Consider the following 26,728-nt stretch of genomic DNA (forward strand, 5'->3'; position numbering starts at 1 on the left):
TATAATATATACGAATAGCTGACCACGGACAAGGTATCATCTGTGATTTGACGTTTCTGTCAAAAAATTTTACTCCTATATATTCGTCGACAGATGCGAAAACAGTATTTCGTAAAAAGTTTTATTTAAAAATGTTTACAAAAAGATAACATTGGACAAAATGAATAAAAATATGAATTCGCCATCTAAACTTACGGAGTTCGCTCCGTTAAGTCCTGAAGAAAGCCAACCTGGTGTGGCTTCCTTATTTTCCAAATTTTTTAATTTCACTAAAGGTAAAATCTTTTGTTTATTGTATTTCATTTTAATTTTTTAAATATAAAATATTTTAAAATTTAATTTATTATTCTTATTTATTTTATGTTGTCAATAATAATATATTAGAATTAAAAATTAATAATGATAAATTTACATATAACAATATACATATCATATAATTTTTAGGTTCACAAAATGTTGATGATTCCACAATCTCTTCTACTAATGAAGAACAAAGTTCATCCGATTCTGAATCTTGGAAACAATCAGAAAGTACAGAAAAATCTCCTGAAGATGACAATTCAAGTATGATGAACTTTCCATTAGATTCTTGTGAAGGCAGAAGTTTACCAAATGTATTAAAACGTATTAGTAATATTGTAGCTTTAAAAAGTAATGTAAGTAATTATTTTTCATATGTTATATATATATATTAATTAATAATAAAATAATAAATTATTTAAAATAATAATGATATTAATTTAATTTAGAATTTACGTTCATACAAAGATTCTCAATTGAGAAGTTATTGGATGCCAGATAGTGTAAGCAAACAATGTTATGAATGTGGTGAACGATTTACAACATTTCGCAGAAGACATCATTGTCGTGTTTGTGGTCAAATATTTTGCTCAAAATGTTGCTCTGATCAGATACCTGGAAAAATTATGGGATGCACTGGTATAAATATTTATAAATATTAAATGAATAATTTTATTAGTTATTTGTAAATTTAATAGTAACAAATTTCTTATAATAGGTGATCTTAGAGTTTGTACATATTGCTGTAAAGTAGTTTTATCTTACTTGCAATCATCAGATATGAGAAGTGATCTATCAGCAGATTTAAAAGCATTGCAAGAAGATCTTCAAGTTAAATATGGAAATAATTTACCACCTATTTCTCAAAAAAGTACAAATGAATCAATACAGGATGAAACTTCAATTTGCAGAAAACCAAGTGTAGGATATATGGAAGAAAAATATGCTATTGGACGGTATTAGATTTCTTATTTGTTTTATTTCTGTAATTAAATGTTATAATTTATTATAATTTAAAGATTGATAAAATATATATTTATTCTATAAATATATTTTTCAGACCAACAACTAGTTATTTAACATCTCACGAACGTTCTATTGTTTTACAAAATTCAGCATCTTTGAGGATGATTTATGAAGAGCTATTTAGATCTAGTCAAGCAATTCTTTTACAAACGCACAGGATTAGATTGAAAAGTTACCACAATTGTTTTTTAGCTAATGAATTAGTAAATTGGATGATTGCACAAAATAAGGCAGCTACTCGGTATAAATAAAAGAAATATATATGATTAAAAAAAATTAAAAAAAATATATATATAAAAAAAAACATTAAAATATAATATTTTATAGCATACAAGCTACTGCTATAGGACAAGCATTACTGGAAGCAGGTTTTATAGAACCAGTACTTGCTGATAATGAATTTAGTGATACAGCAACAGTATTTAAACCAGTAAAATTATCTAATATGCAAAGTACGGATTTATTAACTGAAACTCAAAATACTTGTGATGCTCAGGAACCTGCATGGGTAAAAACGATTCCACAACATGATTCAACTACTGGTAATATATAAAATATTTGTATAAACTAATTCATGTAAAACTAATTTATAGAAATGAAATACAGAAATATAGAAATTACAAATATATATATGGAAACATAATTTTAGATTCGGAAAGTGAAACCAAACCTTCAAATTCAATGCAACAAACAGCTGGTCGTTTACCATCTTCTAGTTCAAGTTTTTATTTAGATTTAAATTTAGAAGCATCTACTGTTACATTAAAAAGGCCTACATCAGAAGATTTAACTACAATTTCCGTAGATAGTAGTGATGGTGTAATTGAACAAAAAGAAGTCACAGTAAAATCACATAAATGTAATTTTAAAATTGCTGATGATCTTTTAAATGATAATGATACACTACAGGTACAAGAATTTAAAGAAAAAAATGGTTGGCATAAACCAACGAATCTTCGAATTGCGTTTGGAGAACTTCATGCATATGAATGTTTGATGTAAGTTATTATATATAAATAAATAATATATATATATATATATATTATATATTATATATTACATTAATATATATTCATTTAAATTTATTCAAATATAGATCTGCATTCAAGCAACACGAAGATTCGTTAATTAAACAACTTCTTAATAAAGAAGGTTTATCGCAAAATTGGTCAGAAGTAATACTTCCTATTGCTCATCAAATTATTGACTATGTTAGACCAGATTTAAATCATAATGTTGATGATTTAGATATTCGGCAATACGTGCAAATAAAAAAATGTTCAGGTGGAAATAGAGATGATTGTGAGATTGTATCTGGTGTAGTTTGTACAAAAAATGTTGCACATAGAGGAATGAATGCAATGATAGCTCATCCAAAAATTTTATTGCTTCAATGTGGATTAATGTATCAACGCGTAGAGGGAAAATTATTAAGTTTAGAACCTGTGATGTTACAAGTATGAAGAAAAATTTAATGATGTTCTAATTTTTTCAATATATTAAATATATATTTTTTTATTTATAGGAAAATGAATATTTAGGACATACAGTTGCTAGAATCACCGCTCTTGGTCCAGATGTTGTACTGGTACATCGTTCTGTATCAAGATTAGCACAAGATAGACTTAGAGAATGTGGTGTAACACTTGTTTTAAACGTTAAACTTAGTGTGCTTGAAAGAATTGCACGATGTACAGGTGCTAATATCGTAAATACTATCGATGCACATATAAGTGCCAGATACATGCTTGGTACATGTAAAAAATTTTATTTGCGAAATTTTTCAAACGAAAAAAGTGAGCAATGAAAAATTTAACTTTCTAAATTTTTTATTTTAGTGAAAACTGATTATTTTTTTTTTTTTCTAGATGGTATTAAAACATTAATGTATTTTGAGGGATGTGCGAATCCTCATCTTGGAGCTACGATCTTATTACGAGGCGGTTCTCAAGCAGAATTAAAAAAAGTAAAAAATGTCACTTCAATGATGATATTTGCTACTTATTCTTGGCGACTTGAAAAATCATTTCTTATGGATGAATTTGCAAAACCGCCATCTTCTAAAGATAATCCATTTTTGGATGAAACATCGTTCAAAGATTTCAAAGACTTTCAACAAACCAATAATATATTGCATACTAAATCTAACGATGGAAATGATTTATTATTAATTCATAATAAAGATTATTCAGATAATACAGAAATTTTAAAAATATCAGAAATTCAAGAAGATTCTAAAAATCTATTAAATTATTCTGAATGTATAGAGATAGAGCTTTCAGAAAATGGAAGTTCATCAATAAAAGACATAACTTTATATCACAATGAAAATATGTTAACTTCAGATTCTGTTAAACAAATATCCTCAATATTATCTGAAGATGCTGATCCTTATGATACCTTAAAATTATTTAAACCTAAAACAAAATCTTCTGTAATTGATGAAAAAGGTGCAGGAGATTATATAAGTAATAAATCAAATAATGATAATTTAAATAATTCTGATTTTGACACAGAAGACAAAGAAGATCCAAATAGTACTATGGAATTATTTGGTAGTAAGATTAATAGAAAAGTCAATCAAAATATTAAAGAAGAAGTTGAAAAATCAAAAATAAAAGATAAAATCATTTCGGAAGAAAAACGTATATATGGCGAATCTATTAGTGATCATAGTGATCCTTTACATCAATATTTAAATGAAAATGAAGAAGATGTTTTTCAAACTAGTCCAAATGGTCAACATTTGAGCGTTGCTGATTTACCATTATTAAATAAATTTAAGAAAGCATTAGAAGGTACTATATTAAGTATTTCACCATATTTAAAATTTTCTATACCTTATTTAGAAACTGAAACAGGAAGGAATTGCATATTACGAAGCTTTTTTCCAAGAGAAATCTTTTATTCCATACAATTTGTAGATAAAATAAAAGAGATTAAAACGAATAACGTATCTGTGGAACAATCTGTAAATGAAAATCCACTAATGAAATTAAAATTAAAACCGCAACATCCATTTGTTCAAGCAAAATTAACTACAGACGTAGATAGTCGAGAAGTACAAGCTTTGTTAGCCAATTTTAGAGCGTGCGGTAGTCGATTATATCCAACCAATAATGTTTTGTCAGATAAACAAATTTTAATGCAATCAGAGGTAAATGAACAATCTCCAATGTGGCCTGATTGCTTAGATCCTACTAGTCATCAACGTTTATCTGTGTTATTTTGTAGTTTTTCGCATACTGGTAATAATGATACACCAGCATTTTGTGTAAATCCTTGGGTAGTTAATATGGATTTATACGGAAGGAATGATATCGCTCTTGGACGTTTTTTAGAACGTTATTGTTTAACATCTGAATACAAATGTCCTGCTCAAGCATGTCGAGCACAGATTGCTCATCATGTTCGGCGATTCGCGCATGATGGTGGATGTATACATATTAGTTTAAGTGAAATGAGCTCTGAACCGTTTTCTCAAGAAAATACGAATCAAATTTTAATGTGGAGCAAATGTATGAAATGTAAAAGTGTTTCACCTGTAGTACCAATGTCTGATGATACTTGGTCTTTGTCTTTTGCAAAGTACTTGGAACTACGCTTTCATGGAAATGCATATACTAGACGTGGTACAGATACTTGTCAACACTCGCTTCATCATGATCATTATCAGTATTTCACAAAAAAAAATATGCTGGCTGTGTTTAAATATACAAAAATATCGCAATGGGAAATTTCACTACCACCCCCTTTAATAAATATCATGTATGATCCAAAGCAGCATGCAGATGTGATAGAAGAAATGAAAAGTTTAGCATTAAAAGGAGATGAAGTTTTCTCCTGTATACGAGAAAAATTAACAACATTACAAACAGATATGGATATTTTAAATGCTGCTAAACAGCAATTAACAAAAGATCAACAATATTTCAAAAACAAGATAGAAGAAATACAATTAAAATTGACATCTCCCACTTTAGAAAATAAAAAACTTGAAGGAAAAGTATCTGAAAAACAAGTTCAAGCCCTGATGTTTAGAATTGAAGATGGAATAGTAATTCTTAAACGATTGATATCAGAAGTTGTATATACTTGGAATGCAAAAATTTTAGAAGTGTCTGTTAAAAAGAAAGATGAAAGACCAAGACGATTTACCGAACGATCATTAACCACTGGAAGTAATAGCATTATCGATACAGATGGATATATAACAGAAGATACTGCATCAGAATCACAATTAGAAGATTTAAGTCCTATGTCAGCAGATTATAATGCTATAGATGCCATTGCTGCTGTGCAAAATGATTTACAAGGGACAGAAGGCATAGAAAATTCAGACAATGAAGTTTTAGAAAGTAATCCCGAGGACATTGTTGTTGTCCAAGGTTCTCCAAAAATGCATCAGAGATCACATTCTGACGTTTTACCTATCACTTTTGATGATATGCCAGATAAGAAGAAAAAGAAAAAAACTATTTTGTCACAATTATTGCCTTCTGTTCCTGTTACCCAACCAATACCAAATCCTTTAGGAACTTTGGAACATCATTTACTTCCTCTTGGGTTTGTTAATTATATTAGAAATATAACATTTTTGTGTATATGATATATTAGAGATAATTATACATAATTAATTAATATACTAAAATATTTTTTTGTTTTACAGATCAGTTGTACCTATAGTAGTATATGAAACAGAGCCATCATCTATAATTGCATATGCATTAGATTCGCATGATTATAAACATGCACTTCATGAATTAACGCGTACCGTAAAAGGACCGGATTTAAATCCCAGTCCTTTAAACAAACGTAAATTTCCCGAAAATAAAGAAAATTTTCCTGATGTCACGCAATCTGGAGAATTTAAGCGACCGTCTGTTTTATCATTTTTCCGAGGAAATAGTCCAAATCCTACAAGCCCCTTAGACTCTGATAAAAGTATTTCAAATATGGATTCTTGCATACAAAATCCATCAATGACTACAGAAATAGATGAAGACAAGAAAATAACAAAGCAACAGAATTACATTGAAGTTCAATTTAATGATGTAACGACAAATTTCTATTGTAGAATATATTTTGCTGCGCAATTTGCTGCTTTTAGAGAAAATGTTTTACCATGTGGAGAAGATGGTTTTACAAGAAGTTTAAGTCGGAGTGTGCAATGGGCTGCAAGAGGTGGTAAAAGTGGAAGTACTTTTTGTAAAACTCGAGGTACCAAATTGTATGAATATATGTTTATATACATGTAATGAATTATGTATATACAAAATTCTAATGTATCATTTATATCATTTGTCAACACATTTTTTGTTGCAGATGACAGATTTATTATAAAAGAAATGTCTAGACTAGAAATGCAAATATTTATTGAATTTGCACCAAATTATTTCTCTTATATGGAAAAATGTCAACAAACTAAGCAACCAACATTGTTGGGAAAGATAGTCGGTGTTTATCGAGTATCTTTCAAAAATAATACAACAAATGCAGCACTTCGAACTAGCGTGTTAGTAATGGAAAATTTATTTTACAAGAGAGCAATAACGGATAAATTTGATTTAAAGGGATCGGTAAGAAATCGGCTTGTAAATCCCGATGATATGTGTCACGAAGGAGAGCTTGTATTACTTGATGAAAATTTATTAAACAGTAAGTATTGTATTATATATAATTATTAATAATTTTTTATATAAAATTTTCTGAATTAAATACAAGATATATTTCTAGTGAGTTGCGATTCACCGCTCTATATTAGATCACATTCCAAAGCAGTTTTAAATAAAGCCATTGAACAAGATACTAAATTCCTGGCTGATAATTCCGTAATGGATTATTCGTTATTAGTTGGTTTGGAACCAAACTCGGATGAACTCGTTTTAGGCATAATAGGTAAGTTTAGAAAATTATATTTTTAGATGCAAGATATTTATATATATTATATAATTATAGATTATATAAGGACGTTTACTTGGGATAAAAAGTTAGAAACAATGGTGAAGAAATCAGGTATATTAGGTGGCCAGGGAAAATTGCCAACAATAATATCACCTGAAGAATATCGAGCTCGTTTTATAGCTGCTATGCACCGATATTTCTTACCAGTACCAGACAGATGGTCTGGTTTAGGAAGAGGTGTAGAAACATAAAAAAAAATGTGACTTTTAAATAGTGAGATTTTCAATTTTTTTACAAATATTATGTACTAAATATATTGTATATATATCACTCATTTCTATACCACTGATATAAATAACGTAACAAGCAGTGTTGCATATAGAGGTACGAAATTGTACATTAATATTTTATGAAATTATTACTAATTGACATTATGATATTTTGTAATGTGATAAAAAAAAAAAAGTCATTCTTGTTATAACAGAAAGTTGCGTAGATTTAAAGTCGTGATTTATGTAGCAATGCAAACATTCAAATCACATCGCTTGTATTTACATCATTATTAATCATTTTATTACATGTATATATGTTAATACTGAAATTTACAAGCGAATCGTTTCTTTTCAAATCTGAAGTACAAAGGGTATACTCACGTACATGAATAAGAATTACATAAAATTACATAAAAGTCTATGAAAGCACCATTATTAATGTTTTATTTAAATCATTTTTTTTTTTCAAAATTATGTACATAAACATTATTTATTACTATTGATAATCAAATATAAACAATAATAATAATAATAGCTTTAACATAATAGTATTCTCATAACTTGTTTAGATCAGTGTTCTAAAATTTCTATATAATTAATATGAATAATTTTTCTAAAAATATCATGTCACGCCAGTACAAATTTTAATACATCATACATATTTCATGATCAGGTCACAAAAACAAAATATAACATATAAACTATAATATATCACGGGACACTGATCTATACGTTACAAACACAAAAAAGACATTAAAGCGTATACCTTACAGAAAAACGTTTCATCATACTCAATTTTCATATAACATCATTTCTTTCTATCGTATTTACATAAATGAATGCACAGTGATGAAGCTGCAGCGAAACTCGAAAACTTGAACTATTCCATCTTTGAAAATTCGATATTGATTATAATGATCATAATGTCTCTTTTCTTTCCAGATTGATTTTATTATTTATTAATTGCAATGAAATCTGCAACTTTCTAATACATTATAAGTTTCCAATAATGCTTGTACAATTAATAAAATGTCTTTCATTTGTTTGAAACTAGATACGAATCAATATAATAAGACGTGTCATGAAAATAAATAGATTATTTTGTTTGAGAAAGATCGTCGAATCGAAAATGAAAATAAGCTTCAAGTGTTGTACGTCATCGATGTGTATAAGAATGAATGGAAAACAGTTTTTATTATATACTGGTTAGATAAATTACAATAAGCTGTTGTATAAGAATTTCTGCGAGTAATACGAAATCTATGATTAAATCATTTACATGTGAAGAAGTACGAAATCTCTATTTCTTTTCCTATGCGTAAATTGAATTGACGATGAAACAGCTCAGCTAATATGGCTCCACTGCTTTTTTCCTCTCGTAGAAAAAAAATGACCTACACTGGATACTATCTGAGCAAGTGATTTCTCCGTATGAATGATTTCTAAAAAATGTATAGTATAAGTTCTTCGAATCACTTTACATAAATACTTAGTGGACATTACATAATCGGTAAATTTCTTTTTACAATTTTTTACATAATAATTCGTAATTTCGCATTCATTATAATAGCCTCGTATTTTTATCCATTACTCGTTTCGCGTTGAGCATGAACAATTTTTTTCCCCTTTTATTAGACTTATATCTTTATTATTATTATTATTATTATTATTATTATTATTATTATTATTAATATTATTATTATTATTACAAAACAGTGCCGACAAAATCAGATTTTATACACAAAATCACTGGATCAAGTCATCATCAAGAAGATTGTCATCAAAAATAACAGATGACAAGAAATACGAGTAAGATAAACATTTTTCAACTCGTGGTTAACTAAAATCAAATTACATTGATTATGTCCCTCGATTGTGAAGAAGAAGAAAAAAAAAAGGAAAAAAAAAAAAAAAAAAAACTAAAATTCATCGCTAAATGCTATCCAGTGTCGGCAATTTTTTGTACTATGGTGTGGAAGTGATATATTCGATTTTTTCATTGACTTCAGCGGTCCAATTGAACCGCAAATGTTTCCTATCTAGCCGCAAGTTCTGTAGATCGAGAAACAACAAGGAAGATACCCGGGACGGTGGAGGAGGCTTCTCGCTACTCATTTACAACAAGCGGCAATTCTGGACGCATACTAATTTCATAAACGCTAAGGAGAGTATCGCTGTCTTTCATAACCATAGGAACTACCGTCCCAGAAGTATAAGAGAGAGAGAGAGAGAGAGAGAGAGAGAGAGAGAGAGAGAGAGAAGAAATAATCTCTTTGCAAATTTCCTCTTTCTTGTGTTCTTTTCTCTTCTTTTTTTTTCTTTTTTTTCTTTTTTTCTTTTTTTCTTTTTTTTTTTTTAACGTGTATCACTCAGAATAATCCAATGGAAGAAGACAAGAGCTTTTTTTTTTCTTGCGAGATGTTTCAACAGGCTCGATCGTCTTGTGTTTCAATATACAACATATATCAAAGAATAACAAGAATAAACAACAGAGGATCGTTATCGGCTATTCTATATAAATTCACATACACCGTATTATAGTCGATGAAAGATGAGGATCCCTTTTCTATGGGAGAGATCTCTCGTTTCTTCTAGGCGCACGTCTAAATAATTATTTGAATTTTCCTCCGTGCACACAATTTTTTTCAGAAAACGTTGCATCCTTTTTCTAGGGATAAGGAGATACGAGCGTGTGAATCTCGGCTAATAATCGCTCTTGTGGTTACACAGCGTATAATCCTGGGGAGCCAGTCGATCTTTTATAAACCATGCTTCCTGTTTTAAACACCGTTTACATGCACATCGTGCGACCTCGGGATCTTACACACGGGCCGCCGAATCACGAGTTTCTTTTATCTCTGTGGTTCGCCTAGGCCCAATTGTTGACTCTGCGTTTGCTGTTGCGCACTCCCGGTTACACTACACCGTCCTCCATGGTGTTGTGGCGCCATCCCAATCTGCATCGAATTCTGATGCAATCCATTTTGACTTGGCGACATTCCTGCGAGAACGAATTTGTTCTTTAATTTACATATGCATAAATTAGACATAAAAACAAGAGTTGTAATTATAGAATAACAAAGATTTGCGACGTGAAAATGTATCTTTACATTCTTATGGATTCATTAACGCAATACGTTGATGGATAGAGACAATTCTGGCTAGCGGGAGGAAAACACTAGTTAAAGAAAATGAATCGTTTATTAAATTTAGAGAAAAATATATTACTTTAATCAAAAAATATTTTTTTAAATAAATATTTATTTGACAATATATTAAATTGAAACTCACCCGAAGGAGTTTTGTCGCCCGCAGACATTTTGGAAAACGCTAAAAGTGCATCAGGGAAATTTGGTGGTGTGGCCGGTGTATTACATGGCGTGATCTATAAAAGAAATATACTTTTATAATAATTGCGATCATCGATTTGATCGTCTTAAACATCCATATTTGTTTATACTTCTGAATGTTGCACGTATAATTATTTAGGTCGAGACTAGGACGCATGTCTATATAGTCGTAAACATAGATTCTTCGTTTGAAGATCGATACTTACATCAACCTCCTTTTCATGTTTGACTTTAAAACCTATGAGAATACAGGTTTAACATATCGATTAAGAATAGTATTTTGTATGCTTATATTTCATTACGTAAGAGCTATATATCAATTTATAAACTGTTACAAAAAAAAACACCTACACGAGTTGTCATTTCTCAGTTGTCAATGTTTTATTCATTTCTATTAATATTTTACATAAATATTTTCTTCATTTATGTGTATATTTATGTTGTTTTGAAAACAATGTATACTTATAAAAAGATTATATTAAACAGGAAATTTCAATATTTGATTATTTAAATTCATTCATAGGAGAAGAAAATATTTTTAATTACAAATTTTTTTAACAATTTTGTTATGTTATCAATCGTTTGTTACTATTTATTATTATGAAAATTTCTAACTTCAATTACATAATATCCTTCTATTAATTATGAACATTTCTAACTTCAATTATATAATATTCTTGTAATCAATATATATATATATATAAAAGTATTTAATTCCTTTGCTAATATTAATTATCTTAAACAAATTCTACAATGGATCATTATATAACATATGTGTTTATGAAGTATTTCGTATTTCATTCATTTGACTAGACATTTATGTATTTCCCGATGGATAGGAAATTATCAGGAAAGAGTTACACTTGTTTCCTGCTTGGTGTCTCGGAAATACGGAACAAGACATTGGTTTGTCTATAAAGCTAAAAATATCCAACGAATGTTTTACGTAAGCCGCAATGAAGCGACACACATCTATGGTAGGCGGGTGAAAAGAGAACAACAAAAGTAGCTTTCTGTGAGTAAGAACTACTCGTCAGTTGTTAAGGTCATTGAACCTTTGGCTCCTGAATGTGATGTCAGCGTACCAGGTGGACAGAAAGCAACAATATGAGATGCACATGTGCTCTTACACTGTCGATTAACCGATTATATAAATAAGAAAGTGCAAGTCAAAATTTTGTTATAATTTTTAAATTTAATTTTGTAAATTTCTTTTAAAAAGTTAAACGTAATTATGGATATGTAAAATATTACATTGTACTGTAAATTTCGTTAATTACGATAAATATTAAAAAATATTGTCGATATTAATATCGTGACACAAATTCAAACTTTTAATAATTTAATTCAAATTTATTAACCATATTTGAAAATGTGGAAAACGCATAGATACGAATTACTAAACTAATTGACATAATAAGAAGACATAATGATAAGAAAAGTAAATCCTAAAATCTTATCTCTAAAATGTAAAATGATGAAACATTTATAAAACATTATGTTCATGTATTCGTGTATTATTATGTATTACGTAAAGAAATAAAAATTTAATACAATTAATCGACATTTTGTCACTACTCGAGTCAAATATATACACGTATTTATAATTGTGAAATTCATTTCGATTTTTATTTAGCACTTTATTTAATATAAGTATAATAAAATAATCAGAAACATTACCAATTAATTACTTGAACGTGTATCAATCGTTCATGGTGCAATGATGCAATGTTTACAACTGACTTCAGTGGTCGCATAATGGCTTCCCGAAGCGGTGTACTTCGACAACATATGTATATACATTGGAAAAGAAAGTAAAGTAAAAATGGTCGGAGAAATCTAGGATTTTGCCCTCAGATTTGAACATTGTCGTTCGTCCAATGTTGAGCCAAGATTTGGCACACAGTTTATCGGAATGCCTCCGACCGAGAATAGTAACACACCTAGCAACTGTCTGCTGACAGTGGTTCTCTGCCTTTCATATCGTTTTGAAATTTATTAGTGAAGTTCGCAGTGAAAAGAAGAACGCTCTCGATGGTTACAACTCGATGTCTCGTATCGTAAGAAACGAGTAGTTGCGCCGAGTATCGATAAGCTATAGTTAACACAAATATATAAATACGATTTATCGATAATATCGATAAAATATGAAATATATAGTAGATAATATACAGAAAATAATTTGATACAATAATAAAAATTAATAAAATTTGGATTATATTTTATCTATTTTGTTTTGATATGGATAAAGAATATTTTAATATTTAATTAATATTTTTCTATTGTCAATTGTAGAGAATTCTTTTTAATTTTAGAATATATAATTTTTATCGAAATTATAGAAATTATAAATATGTAGTAATATGATGTGATTCATGAATATTCTTATTATATCAATCTATTATTTTTTTTTACTTTATTTTGTACTAACATTATATTCTTTTATAAATATTTTTATTTATTTATTAAATACATGTAAATATTATGTATTGTTATTTAATATTTAAATTATTTAAATAAATATTTATATTATAGTTTTTTCTAGAAATTGGTGAAGAAAATATGATACTGCATTTGAAATACATTCTGCGAACTTTGAACTCACTAAATATGTAAAAGATTAAAAAAATTTTATCTAATATTTAAATTCAAAATAAATTATTTTTTGTATTAAAATATTTTTTAAAATAACACATAAGAATTATAAATAAATGTAAAAAAAAAAAAAAAGTGTTTTTTAATTGAAACTTTTATCAGAAAAAAAGTTACTTCGCCTAATATTTTCTTCCGTTTCATAATCTATGTTTGTATATTTGCAGAGAACTTATAGACTTCAAAACATTATTAGAAACCTCTTGTTTAGATAAACTTTCAACATTTTATCGATTATTATTGAAGAAAAACAAACTAATAATAAAAACGAATGAGGAAAATGAAAGAAATATAACTTTCGTATCCCATGTCGGAACATAACCTCAACACGATTTCGTTTCGGAAATTAGGATTCGGTAAATTTTTGATTATCCCTATAAGATAGGATTCTACAATGAATCATAAGAAAAATGAAATTTTAATCTGTGGGGAAACAGAAAAGTTAACAAGGAAGAGCTCATTCTGCTGAATCAACGTGTTCGTGCCACATAATTTTATGAGTTTTTTAATTAAGTCAAATACTTGGTTGCCATGCTGCAAATGACAGCAACAGACTGTGAAATTAATACGATTCCTCATTTGCCATTGAATTAAACTTTCGTAATTACGTTAAATAATAAATATAAATAGAAATAGATAAATTTATTTTTATCTTGACGTAAATTATACAATTGTAAGTAAACAAAATAATCTTTATAAAAAAAAAAAATCAATAATTTCGATTGTGTTCGTCTAATACACAGTAATTTTCTAGTGTCAGCGGCGAAAAAAACTGCACAATTTCTAATCTTTCTAAACGATCGCCAAGAATTCTTAGCGCACGAGAGTATGCCAGAAGAAATGAAAATATACCGCCAAAAACATTGTTATTATTTTCCATACAATTATACAAAGTCGTGTGAATCGCGCCAGTGAATATTATCAAATATAATGCGTTGATGATTCATGTCGCTTGTAACCAGGCAACCACTGCGGATCCGCAAAGAACGAAATCCTGTAAAGATTATTTTCGTACGTGTAATTCTACAGTGTAGATGTTCCTTTTGCTTATCCTATACATTTGTATAGAATACGAGCGTAATGATGACGTTGTATTTCCTGGAAATACACTTGACACTGATTTCATTAAGTAGAATATTTGCCTCGTTTACGTTAATTGTTTTTTTTTATCGATAATCAAGAAAAATTATAATTATGTAACGATTAGTTTTAACCAGAATATTTAAAAAAATCATTTTCAAATATATTTTTTTATCATCACAATTTTATAATATTTATAAAATCTAATATTTAAAATTTAAAATGCTTTTTAAACATTTTTCAATAATTTTAATAACTATTATTTTTTGTTTTAGAATTTAATAATTTGCAAAATGTTAGAACATTATCAACAAATTTTACGCGTAAGCGTAATTTTTTTACGTAACAGTATTTCCGATTGAGAAAAAAAAAAATTTAATATACGTGAATATCAACTATATGATAAACAAATGTATTAATTAATATAATAAAGATTAAAACAATAAAAAATAAAATCAATCAATTTATTATGACATGTATGCATGATGATACGTATTACGATATATTAATTGAAAATAATTCGCGAGATATAAAATGTTAAATGTTCGGCAAAAAAATAATTTCCTTATAATTTCAAAGAAACAGAGATAGACTGCTTGCGTTATGAATTAATTGGAAACAATTCACGATATATGGAATAGAATACAAATTATTATTTACGAAATTATACATAAATATATGATTACAACATCTCTGAAAATATTGATACATGCTTGATACCTTACTAATCTCCTCTTTACAATCAATCATGGTACGTAAAAGTATTTTATATATTTACTTTTTTTTTTTTTTTTTTTTCTATTTTCTCTTCCACGTTTTCGTATTTCGAAAGAAAGATAATCTGTTCGACTTAGATCGCGAGATGGAAGCATTTATTAAAATATATTAAATGATCTCACCTCACATGTGATACATGTGTGCTCGCATTGTAAAATATATATGATTACATAAGAAGTTAGAATGAGGCACATAAAATCATAATGATGATTTTTCATTTTCTTGATCGTTTCTTGATAAATGAAAATATTTTATCTATGCGTTTTATCTATGATGTCATATATGTCTCGCATGTATATTTACATAATCGAAGAACGATAATATTTTGTTTACCGTTATTCCACGTTAGAAGTCTGTGAAAAGTTTTTCAAAACGATTTATATAAAATGATCAATTTGCAAAATTTAATTATTATTTCTTTTGGGAATAATAATAATAATAATAATAATAATAATAATTAATGCATGAGAAATTAAAAATTATTTTGTATTGGATAATATATAAAATATCATCGTAAAAAATTAATTGAAACAAAAAAATTCAGAGATAAAAAAAATATATAATTAATCAAAAACGAAATGATTATTAATATATATTTAAATATCAACTAAAAATAGAAGTGAAATCGACGGAAATAACATTTATCAAACAACAACGATAATGAACAGTTTAATACTCAATGACAAACGGAATGAAATTTAATGGCTATTGATTTCTCACTTCATTTCCAACCGTCCGATTTGCATAGTGTACAAATAATTCAAAATAACAAGTATAACTAGTTATAACAACTATCTAACGTCGTAATATTTTTTTTTAAATTTTATTCAAAAAAAAAAAAAAAATTTCAAGAATTGAATTATTTTCTATCAAAATATTATCGTTCCATCTCGATTCATTTTCAATTCAATTATATTTCTTGTGTCTGAAACATAATATTTTTACGAAATGTTTAATGATATTTATAGTTGCCAATTTAACATATTATTGTACAGGACGTAGAGCGTGAGTAAAGTTTAAGCCAAATCGATGACTCGAACGCGCACTTCCCCTCAAGTTACGTGACGATGCACAAAAATGTAGTAAATCATTGGCGTGTATAAATCGTGTACGAAATCATTGATTAATAGCCGTAAATCAATTAATAATATATATATATATATATAAACAATAAAAATAAAAATAAAGTTTTGTTTTAATCCGAAGACGAATTTTTTTTTTTTTTTAGAAAAGAAACATAATAAATATACATTCTTAGTAATCTGTTATAATTTCATAAGAAGATATTAAATATAACTTATAGACATTTATTTGTATTTGTATACTTCGATAAGATTCTCGGACTATTATTATCACAAAAATCGATCAATATAGATCAAAATCCTTGGATTATTTATAAATGATATGTATTTCATTTTTTCATATAGAATAGTAAAAAAAAAAAAAAAAAATTACTATACTAATTTCTAACACGGGACGAAAAGAAAGGAATAAATTCCAAGTATTCGCGAAGCAAACGAAATGAAACAATGTCGTATGAACAAAAGACAATGAAAAAATTTCATTTCTCGCGCGTGATCTCGACGCGATTCGCGCAACGAACCTAATGAATAAAATCATTCGCGTGATGTGTCGTGGATCGTTGCACGTGACATAAATAAAGAGAGTCAATGGAAAGGGAAAAGAAGACAGAATACCGCCGCCATGCCCGACGACGAATGACGACGACGACGCTTCTGATGCGGAAATAGTTTCGTATCGATTAGATGTCGATACAAGAGTATAGAAACGATCGAACTTTTTTCATAGATTTCTCTAAAAAACGAATTTATCGACAAAACGAAACTCAGATATTTATTTAATCATTTTAATTATTGTAATTCTAGCTATAAATAACCAGTCAAACTTATAAATAAAATATATTATATGTAAAATTTAGAAAACTTGTATAGAATTTGATATATATATATATATAATGATTTAATAAACAGTTTAACTACGTTGAATATTTTTCGTTATTTCGTCATATGAAATTATGGTTACGTCCTATATTTCTTATTTTTATAAACCGGTTCTTTTCTATATTATACGACCGTCAAAAAAACAAAACGAATCAACTTACTTGACCAAAATGTGTACCAGGTCCTTGTGCACACGGAGGTATCGCAGCTTCTTGAAAGAAAATACTAAGAGCAGTCTGAAATTATAAAATAACCATTATTAGATTAAACTTCATATTTCGATATTATATTATTTGTATTATGATCGCATAACAATCGTTTTTCACAAAGTGAATTCTGTTCCCGTTTCACGAATCGTATCATCAATCTTCAGACAGCGCATAATAAGTCACATAACCTTTAACATATTCACGACGAAACATGCTCTACCAGTGACACATTGTACACTTATCGTACGTTTGTAACTATTGATGATACACTGACTGATGATTAATAACACGTGAAAAAATATTTCGATTTCAAAGAATATGCATTATTACAAATATGTCTTTGCTTAAATTAACCTAAAAAAATAATGTTGTAATCATACAGTTATTATTATTCAATTATTCAATATTATACATTTAGATTTTGAACAATATTAAAAAATCAATATTAAAAAAATTGATCATATCACTTTTTTTGATCGCTTAGATACGCAACAGATAAAAAAAAAAAACGCTAACAACAACAAATTCTTTCCGTTAGAATTTCTAACTTGATATGTAAGTATATGCATGCGCGCGCACGCTCTTGGAAAAGACCTTCAATTCGATTTATTAAGGCGGGTGTGGTTACATTTACTGCGTTAACACAGCTGTACACGAATCGATCGATACGCGCAATTATGTATGACACCACTAGCAACAGATGAATATAATAATGGTTCTGTTTCTATTGCAAGATCGCATTACGTGTTGAAATACAATTCAATCACGTGCTCAAAAATTCTTCGTACGCTAAGTGTGACCAAATTTTCGATAATATGATATATCTTTTTTTTTTAACCATTGTTATTTTTATTCACTGAAAAATTTAATTAAAAATACATTTTTATATTTTATAATTCTTTCTTTGGACAATTATGCATTTTTAACGTTTGTAAAAAAAATTTTTCAAAGATCAAATACAAAATTGATGAATTCCTATTCTCTTTCTTTGTATTATTTTTACACATTACAAAAGTTATTACAATTTGTTTACACTGTAAGTTTTTTGAAGTAATTATATTGACTTATCATATATATTAAAGATGATATGTACATTTTTTACATTTACTTTTTCCTATACTCAAAGCAAAATAACAAAAATTAGACGTATACAGATCTAATTTCACAACATGAAATTTATGATTTCTAGTTACAAGTGATCACAATTTTCGTATACGTACCACGTGATTTTCGATTGTAACTGAAGATAATAAGCACATATTTAAAAACTTTCCAGTATTTCAAAATATTATCCAGTAAATTTCAAAATATTACATAAACAAATCAATTTTAAATTCGATGCAACACCATTACAATCTTGTGACAGATAATCTTGTATCTTTACCGCAACAACAAGTTGGCGACTATTTGCTTCATAGAATTAAAAATATCTGTATAACCTAATCTCGCACGAGATTGCAATGTTTTCGTACCTGCATCATCAAGCTTATCGATTACTTGGATAGATCATTGGCTACCCACGTAACAATTTTTAACCGACCTATTTTAATTGCGGCGGAAATTTGCATACAGAAATTTCTTACCAGTTTCTCACATTCACGCGACACTACTCGTTTTCGCGAAACTTTGAAAATTGCCTTTCCAAGGAAAACCGTGACGCGCCTTGTTTACTTTTGTTCTTGTATTTCTTCGTACTCGGCTCTTTTTATGCGGTTCTCAATCCGTTTTCCGCTAAGTTTTCCTCGAAGCCGAGCATTTACTATGTAGCACGACGTTGCCACTTGCATGCATCTAAAATATTAACGGGCTGCCTATGGTATCTTCGTTTCGTTAGATTCTCCATGGAGACAAGAATACATCGTTTGCGATCACGGGCAAACGTGATATATACCGATAAATCGTTAAAACCAACGAATCTTATCTATATTTATCGAGAAACAAAAAGAAATAAGTATCGGCGGAACTAATTTCGGCGAGTGTGTTAACGCTATATCATAACCTATATTCGCGTTAATAAATCCTGTTAAAGATAACAAACAGTCAAATTATTTGATCGTTCGATAAAATCAGGCTCACGTTACGTTACCAAGTTTTCCTAGAGTATAATACATCTTATATAAAGGCGATCAGAAAAATTCTTATCGTTATACTCGTTACGCTAATTAGAGCATGCATACACGTATGTTCTTCTATTTACTAAGTTATAGTGATAAATGATTTCTTTTTTTTTTTTTTTTTTGGTATTTTATACTTTTCACAAATTCGAAATCGCGTATTTCGCTTTTATAAATGTATCATTACTTAAAAATTTACCGACGATCGATAACACTTTTAATAACAAGTTAAAAACAATCCTTAAAAGTAATCTTAATCGTTATTAAGTATAATTTCCATCGATCGGGTGACAAAAGTGTGTAATCCTTAGACTTTTGATAGCACGTTATATTGATAATATAATATCTCGTTCGATTGAAAAATGTATCCGAGAAGCAATTGTACAAACAAATTTTAACCCCCGCCCATTTTAAAGTTATTGGATATTAAAATTATACCTACAACAATGCGATACGGAAAAATAAGTTAAGGACAAATTGGGAGACGAGGCAAGAGAGACGTTCATCTGCCGTGTGAATATAGAAGGTAGTAAATCTTGGGCGAAATCGTTCCGCGTGCCCCGCCACTTCTCGGCCACGTTACGTTCAAATCACGTAACGAGAATGAACCTGAAATAGATTTCCTACGCTTCCAAGTTTCCAGTTTACCTACCACGTATATTGTGGAAAGATTTTCAAAAATACGAAACGAAATAAAACTAAGGAAACTTTTTACCTCGAGAAATAAAAATTTCAACATTGTTTTGATACGTGTGAGCTAACAGTTTCTGTAAATATTACTGATTCCTTCAAAATGAAAAGTGTGCAAGTGCAAAATATATAGATGGAACGTATATTATTTTTTGTACAACTAAGTATAACAATATATTTTATCGTTTGTTTTAATTATTTCGGATAAATTTAAAATATTAAAAAATTCTAGAAAAATTCGTAGTGTATCTTAAATCTACGTTAAGTTTTCAGATCTACGTAGATATCTGGAGCCCAAACTGGAGTCAAACGAAACTTCGTCACATAAAATTTTATCTATCCTCTATCGTTTCAGAATTTATGGTTCGGTTCAGTTTCGTGAGATTATTTTTTAAAAGATGAATGTTCGATAACAATCATCGATAGAATAAAATTTAATGAGTATTATATTACGTTCAAATTCTGGAGAGATACAGATAATATTTTAATACCTCATATGCATCAACGTAACGAAAAATAATGTTGATAAAACGTATCTCCTCTACGCTAACTTGTTGAGATAAGAGACTGTAAGGTTTACGTACGTTGATCTATTATTATGACTGTCATCTAAGCTAGAAAAGTATGTTTCTTTTGCACATCTTAGAATAATATAAAAAAAAAAATTATATTTCTTTTATTTACTTATCAATTAATTGCTTCGATTAAAAAAAAAAATAAAAAAAATTGGAAAAACCATAATAGAAACGAAGGAGAGACGAAAGGAAAAGATGATAGGTGTCAGAAAAAGTATCAAGTGAGTTGAACGTTGATGTAAAAAAAAAAAAAAAAAAAAAGCTGAATCATGAAAAATAGAACGGTACATTTTCAATTGAAGCAAATAGTGGAAATTTCTCGTGAGGAGGACGTTTTGACGGATCATTTCTACAAGTTGTTCTCATGCGATTTCCTTCAAACAAACTTCCTTCTCCTTCAGCATTTCTTTCGAATAAAAGAGAAATGGCACATTGCCACCGATCCAGCGTGCTAATTTTTCACGTTCCTCCGATAAATCTCTGGAATTGTTTTGGTATACCATGGGTATACCAAAACACTCGATACGCGTGAAACGCGCTCGAAGAATTTCACGAATTTCTCGAAAATTCAGTCAAGCACCGATAATAAATTTGATCCTCGATTCACACGTTATTAAAATATACGTCGAAAAAAAAAAAAAAAAAAGAAAAAAGAAATGAGGATAAATCCAAATTGAACGAAGATCCACTCTTGTTTGACCTTCGTGGGGGAGAGAAAAACAAAGGATATACATATACAAGCTGTTAACGATGAGAGACACTGACGGCGACAAAAACAGAACAGATGGACTTTGCCAGATGTCACTGCAATGGGATCGTCGTAATCTTGCCGTTCCTCTAGCTTGAAAGCCGACCTCTAAAAAGGATCTTGGTATAAAATGGTGTAGAGTTTTGACGATTGGTGTCGATAATGGAAACAACAATAGTTTTATTTCTATCCACGAACGGTGTGGCTTCGTCGTGCGTCCGCCATGCAATTACATCCTAATGGCACTTTGCGTTCAATGCTAAAATTAACCAGCATTCGAGGATGAAATAAACGAACGAAAGGAATGATATACACATAATGGGATCACCTGATACTAATATTATCTTGCTTTTGATATTTCATATTCAAATATATAATCGGAAAATTTCTTTATTTCGTAGAAGAAAAAAATATAAGCTATTAACAAATAAAACGTGAAATTTCATTTTTTCGAAAGATCACTAATTTAACTTTTCGCCAATAAACTTTTAATCATTTTTCTTACTTTATAAAATTTATTTTCCTTTCTTCAAGCTTTATCTTTTTATCATTCCTCATTGTAAGTTTCTTTAAGACCTATTGTAAGTTCCCTATCTGTATACGTTATCGCAGCGCCAATCGCCGAGCTGTATGTTTTGATGTCGCTTTGTTCGTGGAATATGAAATATTGAACGTAAGCAATGAAACTCTTCAACTATGTATTATCAACAGGCCAACAAAAAATCAATATTGAGAGACTGAGAAACAAACGTGTGTACACAATATATATATATATATAAAATCATACAATTATAAAAGTCAAATTTTGAATAAATTTTGAATAAGAAAAGAAACAAGTATAGCCTTATATTCCTTTAATAAATTATTTAATTCATTCTCATTGACTAATCTCGTTGGATAATCATGAAAGTTATATTGTCTATTGTATACGTGTTACGTATACGTATTTATATCGATACAGATGGCATAGTGAAAGAAACGGAGAGAGAGAGAGAGAGAGAAAGCGACTGGAAAGGTACCGCTGTAACGTATACATATAAACTTACCAGTACTCATTAGAACCTGTATCGTAATCTGTTGTTAAAAGCATTAGCAGTCGAGCAGAGAAAGTTTTCAGACTGAATTCAACGAACAGGCTAAATTCTCTTTCTTTCTCTCTCTTTCTCTGCCCTCGAATTTTTTCTCTCGAAATATTGCAGTTTTGATTATTACGAAAATTTAAGATCTGTATTCTTTGTGCAAATGTGTATTATTGAATGTAATACGTAATAAAAGAAATATAAATGTTTGTAATGCAGTCTCTTTCACACTCAATTTCTTTTAACTTTTTGAATTTTCAATCAATATCACAACTAAGTGTACATCCGATGTACATCCGGTTTAGATTTTTAAAGTTTCAATATTTCTCGAAAAAGAATTCTTCCTTCAGAAGATTCTTATTCTTTATTTTCAATGCAAATATCTAATCTACATTTTTGTGATATATTTCATATTAGCAGGTAACTTGAATAATGTTTATGAACGGGGGTGTACGCAAGATATTGGCGATGTTTATTTTAAATGATGCGATGGTTATTTTCACGGAATGACGTAATGACAATAATAAAGGAATGACATTAAATATTAGCAATCCTTCGCGGTTCTTATGAAATCTTGCGTTCGAAGCGACAACCAGAGATTACAATTTAACTTCTAATATCATGTTGCAATCGTTTAGTAAACATGGTGCTAAATAACCGATTGGATCTCGCAATCAACTAACGATCAATTTGGTTTCAAGATAAATTGCCAAAGTTTCGTGATAAAATTTCACTCCTCTCATGTTTTGAATGTCAATAATGTTTTTTCTCTCTCTCTTTTTTTTTTTCAACCTCTTATAATGCTTAAATTATAATTTTAAATTTAATTTTACCCTAACAAACGTTTTACCCTTTTTTTAATCTTTAAATCTTTCTTATTTTAAAACAATATCTTTAAAAACAATATTTAATAACAATAACGCTTTTCAAAAACGGATTTTTAAAAAAACGCTTTTAATAAACATAGATATAGAAATGACTGTCATTAAATTTCTGAATACGAGATACGATAAAATTTCTAAAGTTTTAATTTTAGTAATCAAACATTTAAAATATAAAAAAATTTTTGCAAAAAAAATAATCAATCAATTAATGTCCACTATGGATAAGATATTAATTGTTATAAGTGTACGGTAGGTTCTTGACCGTATTATATTGGTGATGTGAAAGTCTGAGAAACGTGTAAACTTCATGAATTGTAGATATCAGTAAGATAGAAATTGTATCGTTAAAATATACATGTATCTTTCTTAAATAATTGTCATCAAAACACATTTTTCTTTTGTTATTCCTTTTTCCTTTTCTAATTCACTTTACAATATAGATTTTGGAAAATTATTATTTATATATGTATATATATATATATGTATTATTATATATTCTTTATACATATTACATACACTATTTAGCTTTACATTTTAAAATTTTTATCTAATTAACATCTGTAATCTATTTCTGTTGATCATATAAAAGAAATATAAAGAAAAATATAAACTTCATGAACTTTGAATACAATATTATAAACCGCATCAAAATATATATGCATTTTTTTTGTAATATTCATCATTATATTAAAACATAAACAATAATTCATTTTTAATTTCATGGAATTTATTACGATGGATTTATCGCGTTATTTTTTCTGATTTCTTGATTATCTTAAATTATTGAATTAATCTTAAATATTTTAATCCGTACAATAATAATATGAATGAAAGATGACAGATAATTGATGTTAAATAAGATATTACGCTACAATGATATACAAGGTGTATAAATTCCAATCAAACTTTATCAATGTATTCTATTGATACGAAATAATAGAAATATTTTATATAAATATTTTATATTAAAAAAGTTATAACAAGTTATATACAAGCTTTATTCAATTCAAATAACATTTTACGTTAACAAAATTTATAATCATTTTATAAATAAATATTTCATTCGATTCATTTTTAAATAATTTTTGATTTCTAATACAACTAATATAACTAATACTAACTTAAATAGATAGTTAAAGCACAAGTTGTGTTTTGTTGTGTTCTATTCGCTCGTAACGTTACGCGTAAGGTCGTTAACTCACTAATACATAGTATATCGATAGACTAAATGTAATCTAATTTCCATAAACCGAAGGAGGCTTTCAGTACAAACGGATAACTCGTAAATCGATAGGCTTGGAAAGGTTGTACCGAAAAGATAGTTATTGTTCGCGATTGCTGCACGCGATGTCAGCATTGTTCTCATTGTTAGTGGCCAAGTCCGTTTACAGACTAGGTTTGAAGAAATCGAGTATGATATAGATACATGACCTTATTTTAAACCTTTAAAACTTTATGCATGTTGAATGTATGTAATGATAATGTTTGTGAATAAAAGCCAAGTCTAAAATGAGATTAGCCGAATAGAATTACGATAAAAAATAGATGTAACTAAACACAAATGAAAACATTAGAAAAATGTAGCCTATAATTATCGTATTTGTATTATAACTTTAACACCGGGATCAGAATGATCATGCTCATCGTAATAATAACGAACAAAACCTCCTAGCAACATCGTACGATTTTTATGAATGGATTTTATCCTTGCGATAATAAATATGCTCCCTTATTCGACTTACATCACTTAGATCATTATTGAACGTATTTTAATGCGATTATACATAACAATTAACAACGGAACATCGTTCGATTGAATTCAATCAGTGTTTTCATTTAAACACGTGTGAATACATAACTACGGATCGAACGACAGTACCGCTTGAACGGTCGGCCATTTTCGCTGCTTTGTTTACGAAGAAAGTATCGGATCGCGGTGAGCATAAATATGATGAAGTTCTTAATGCTTTCGTAAAAAAGATGCGAAATCTTATTCTCTTACTTCGAATTGCCAATGAGCCGCTTGTAGCAACTGTTTCGCTTGCTCCCTGGCACAACCTGCAGCCAGCACAAACTGATTGATCATCACCTGCTCGCGAAGGGTGTCCATTTTTTTCGTCACGTTTTATCGTAAAGGCAGAAAATATCAGAGAAGAATCAAAATCACACGAAACACTAGTATAGGCACAGTCTTCCGAATCACCAGGTTTCAACTCTGCCTTAAGTTTTCGTTTAGATGTGAGTGCAGCCTACAAGCGGCAAGCAGAGTCTTGTTTTGAAAACTAAACTCATTGCAGACGGCTGACGGGCACCGCGGGTTGCGGAACGTAAGAGACGAAGATGATGTGACGTCACTACCAGCTATTCACTAATCAGCGTACAGCTTCCCGTGTGTTTGGGAGCATTCTCTTTTCCGTACATACTCCCTATCTTCATTGTTTATTTTCAAACATAATAAATAATTCAAAATGTTGTAGATTTGATGAATAATACTATATTTGCAGCTAATTTTTTATTTTTGAATGTTATGTTCTTGTTTCGGTATAAGAATTGTGCACATTATTAAATTTTCAAGAAACTTTAACACAAAAATAAATAATATAATTTGATGTTTGATTCTTTGGAAATACTTATTAGGTCACCTACCTCTATTCAAGAAAGTTTCTTAGTGTTGAATCTTTTTTAATCTAAAAGTTTTTAAGTTGACGAACCTGTTTAACAACATCTGTTATTAGTAATATAATTACAATGTAGTTTATTGAATTTAATTAAAAAAATAATATATTTTTTTATGAAATCAAAGATATTTGTCAAATAATATTATGTGAAAAAGTGTGTTATATATTAAATATGATAAAAATCAATCAATCAATCAAAATTTTCTAATTATAAAATAATATTAAAAAAATTATTTATATTATTTTATGTGTAATATAACTTTTTGTTTGATTCTTAAAAATAAATTATATAAAAAAAAAATAAATACTTCATTTATATGTGCATGATTTATATGATATATATAAATGTTCTACTGATTTTTTACATTTACAATTCTTAATGTATTATTCTGTATACATTTATTCATTTATTATAATATATAAAATTAA

The 26,728-nt window shown here is 28.5% G+C and overlaps 2 protein-coding genes and 2 long non-coding RNA genes across 6 annotated transcripts; 3 read left to right on the forward strand and 1 right to left on the reverse strand.

Moving 5' to 3' along the window:
- On the forward strand, nucleotides 1-9,427 carry fab1 (1-phosphatidylinositol 3-phosphate 5-kinase fab1). Of its 3 annotated transcripts, none has more exons than XR_015294869.1 (14): nucleotides 1-275; nucleotides 445-656; nucleotides 750-939; nucleotides 1,019-1,256; nucleotides 1,361-1,567; nucleotides 1,654-1,868; nucleotides 1,976-2,324; nucleotides 2,423-2,783; nucleotides 2,852-3,122; nucleotides 3,195-5,892; nucleotides 5,996-6,556; nucleotides 6,652-6,984; nucleotides 7,063-7,224; nucleotides 7,285-9,427. XR_015294869.1 is itself a non-coding variant. In XM_003692857.4 (14 exons), exons 1-14 carry the CDS (start codon nucleotides 161-163, stop codon nucleotides 7,479-7,481), a joined length of 6,099 nt encoding a protein of 2,032 aa, XP_003692905.3. In that variant the 5' UTR covers nucleotides 1-160; the 3' UTR covers nucleotides 7,482-9,427. The 3 variants fall into 3 exon arrangements, 2 of the variants coding, with proteins under 2 accessions (XP_003692905.3, XP_086772484.1); XM_003692857.4 differs by having other exon boundaries at nucleotides 5,996-6,546; XM_086916358.1 differs by lacking the exons at nucleotides 1-275; nucleotides 445-656; nucleotides 750-939 and having other exon boundaries at nucleotides 1,162-1,285; nucleotides 5,996-6,546.
- LOC100867764 (UBA-like domain-containing protein 2) lies at nucleotides 7,922-25,948 on the reverse strand. The gene is made up of 4 exons (XM_003692674.4): nucleotides 25,624-25,948; nucleotides 17,484-17,558; nucleotides 10,794-10,887; nucleotides 7,922-10,503 (listed from the first exon to the last, which is right to left on the reverse strand). Exons 1-4 carry the CDS (start codon nucleotides 25,729-25,731, stop codon nucleotides 10,355-10,357), a joined length of 426 nt encoding a protein of 141 aa, XP_003692722.1. The 5' UTR covers nucleotides 25,732-25,948; the 3' UTR covers nucleotides 7,922-10,354.
- LOC147656148 (uncharacterized) lies at nucleotides 13,591-15,039 on the forward strand. Its single transcript, XR_015294870.1, has 4 exons — nucleotides 13,591-13,860; nucleotides 13,942-14,177; nucleotides 14,259-14,515; nucleotides 14,860-15,039. It is a non-coding gene; the product is annotated as an uncharacterized LOC147656148 (long non-coding RNA).
- On the forward strand, nucleotides 24,872-26,237 carry LOC147656149 (uncharacterized). The gene is made up of 2 exons (XR_015294871.1): nucleotides 24,872-25,557; nucleotides 25,919-26,237. It is a non-coding gene; the product is annotated as an uncharacterized LOC147656149 (long non-coding RNA).
- Nucleotides 26,238-26,728: the final 491 nt, after the last annotated feature.

The sequence above is a fragment of the Apis florea genome, unplaced genomic scaffold, assembly GCF_048593485.1.
Source record: "Apis florea isolate Af1SG1 unplaced genomic scaffold, ASM4859348v1 contig_3802_pilon, whole genome shotgun sequence".
Taxonomy (NCBI): Eukaryota; Metazoa; Arthropoda; class Insecta; order Hymenoptera; family Apidae; genus Apis; species Apis florea.

Bases quoted from the DNA above. Each gene is read 5' to 3' on its own strand.
- LOC100867764 (XM_003692674.4), bottom strand. From the start codon at position 25,731: ATGGACACCCTTCGCGAGCAGGTGATGATCAATCAGTTTGTGCTGGCT. The intron at 17,559-25,623 runs GTAAGAGAATAA...TTATAATTTCAG, and splicing joins CGGCTCATTGGCAATTCGAA to ACTGCTCTTAGTATTTTCTT. The intron at 10,504-10,793 runs GTGAGTTTCAAT...TCGTTCTCGCAG, and splicing joins GGGCGACAAAACTCCTTCGG to GAATGTCGCCAAGTCAAAAT.
- fab1 (XM_003692857.4), top strand. From the start codon at position 161: ATGAATAAAAATATGAATTCGCCATCTAAACTTACGGAGTTCGCTCCG. The intron at 5,893-5,995 runs GTTTGTTAATTA...TTTGTTTTACAG, and splicing joins CATCATTTACTTCCTCTTGG to ATCAGTTGTACCTATAGTAG. The intron at 6,547-6,651 runs GTACCAAATTGT...TTTTTGTTGCAG, and splicing joins TACTTTTTGTAAAACTCGAG to ATGACAGATTTATTATAAAA.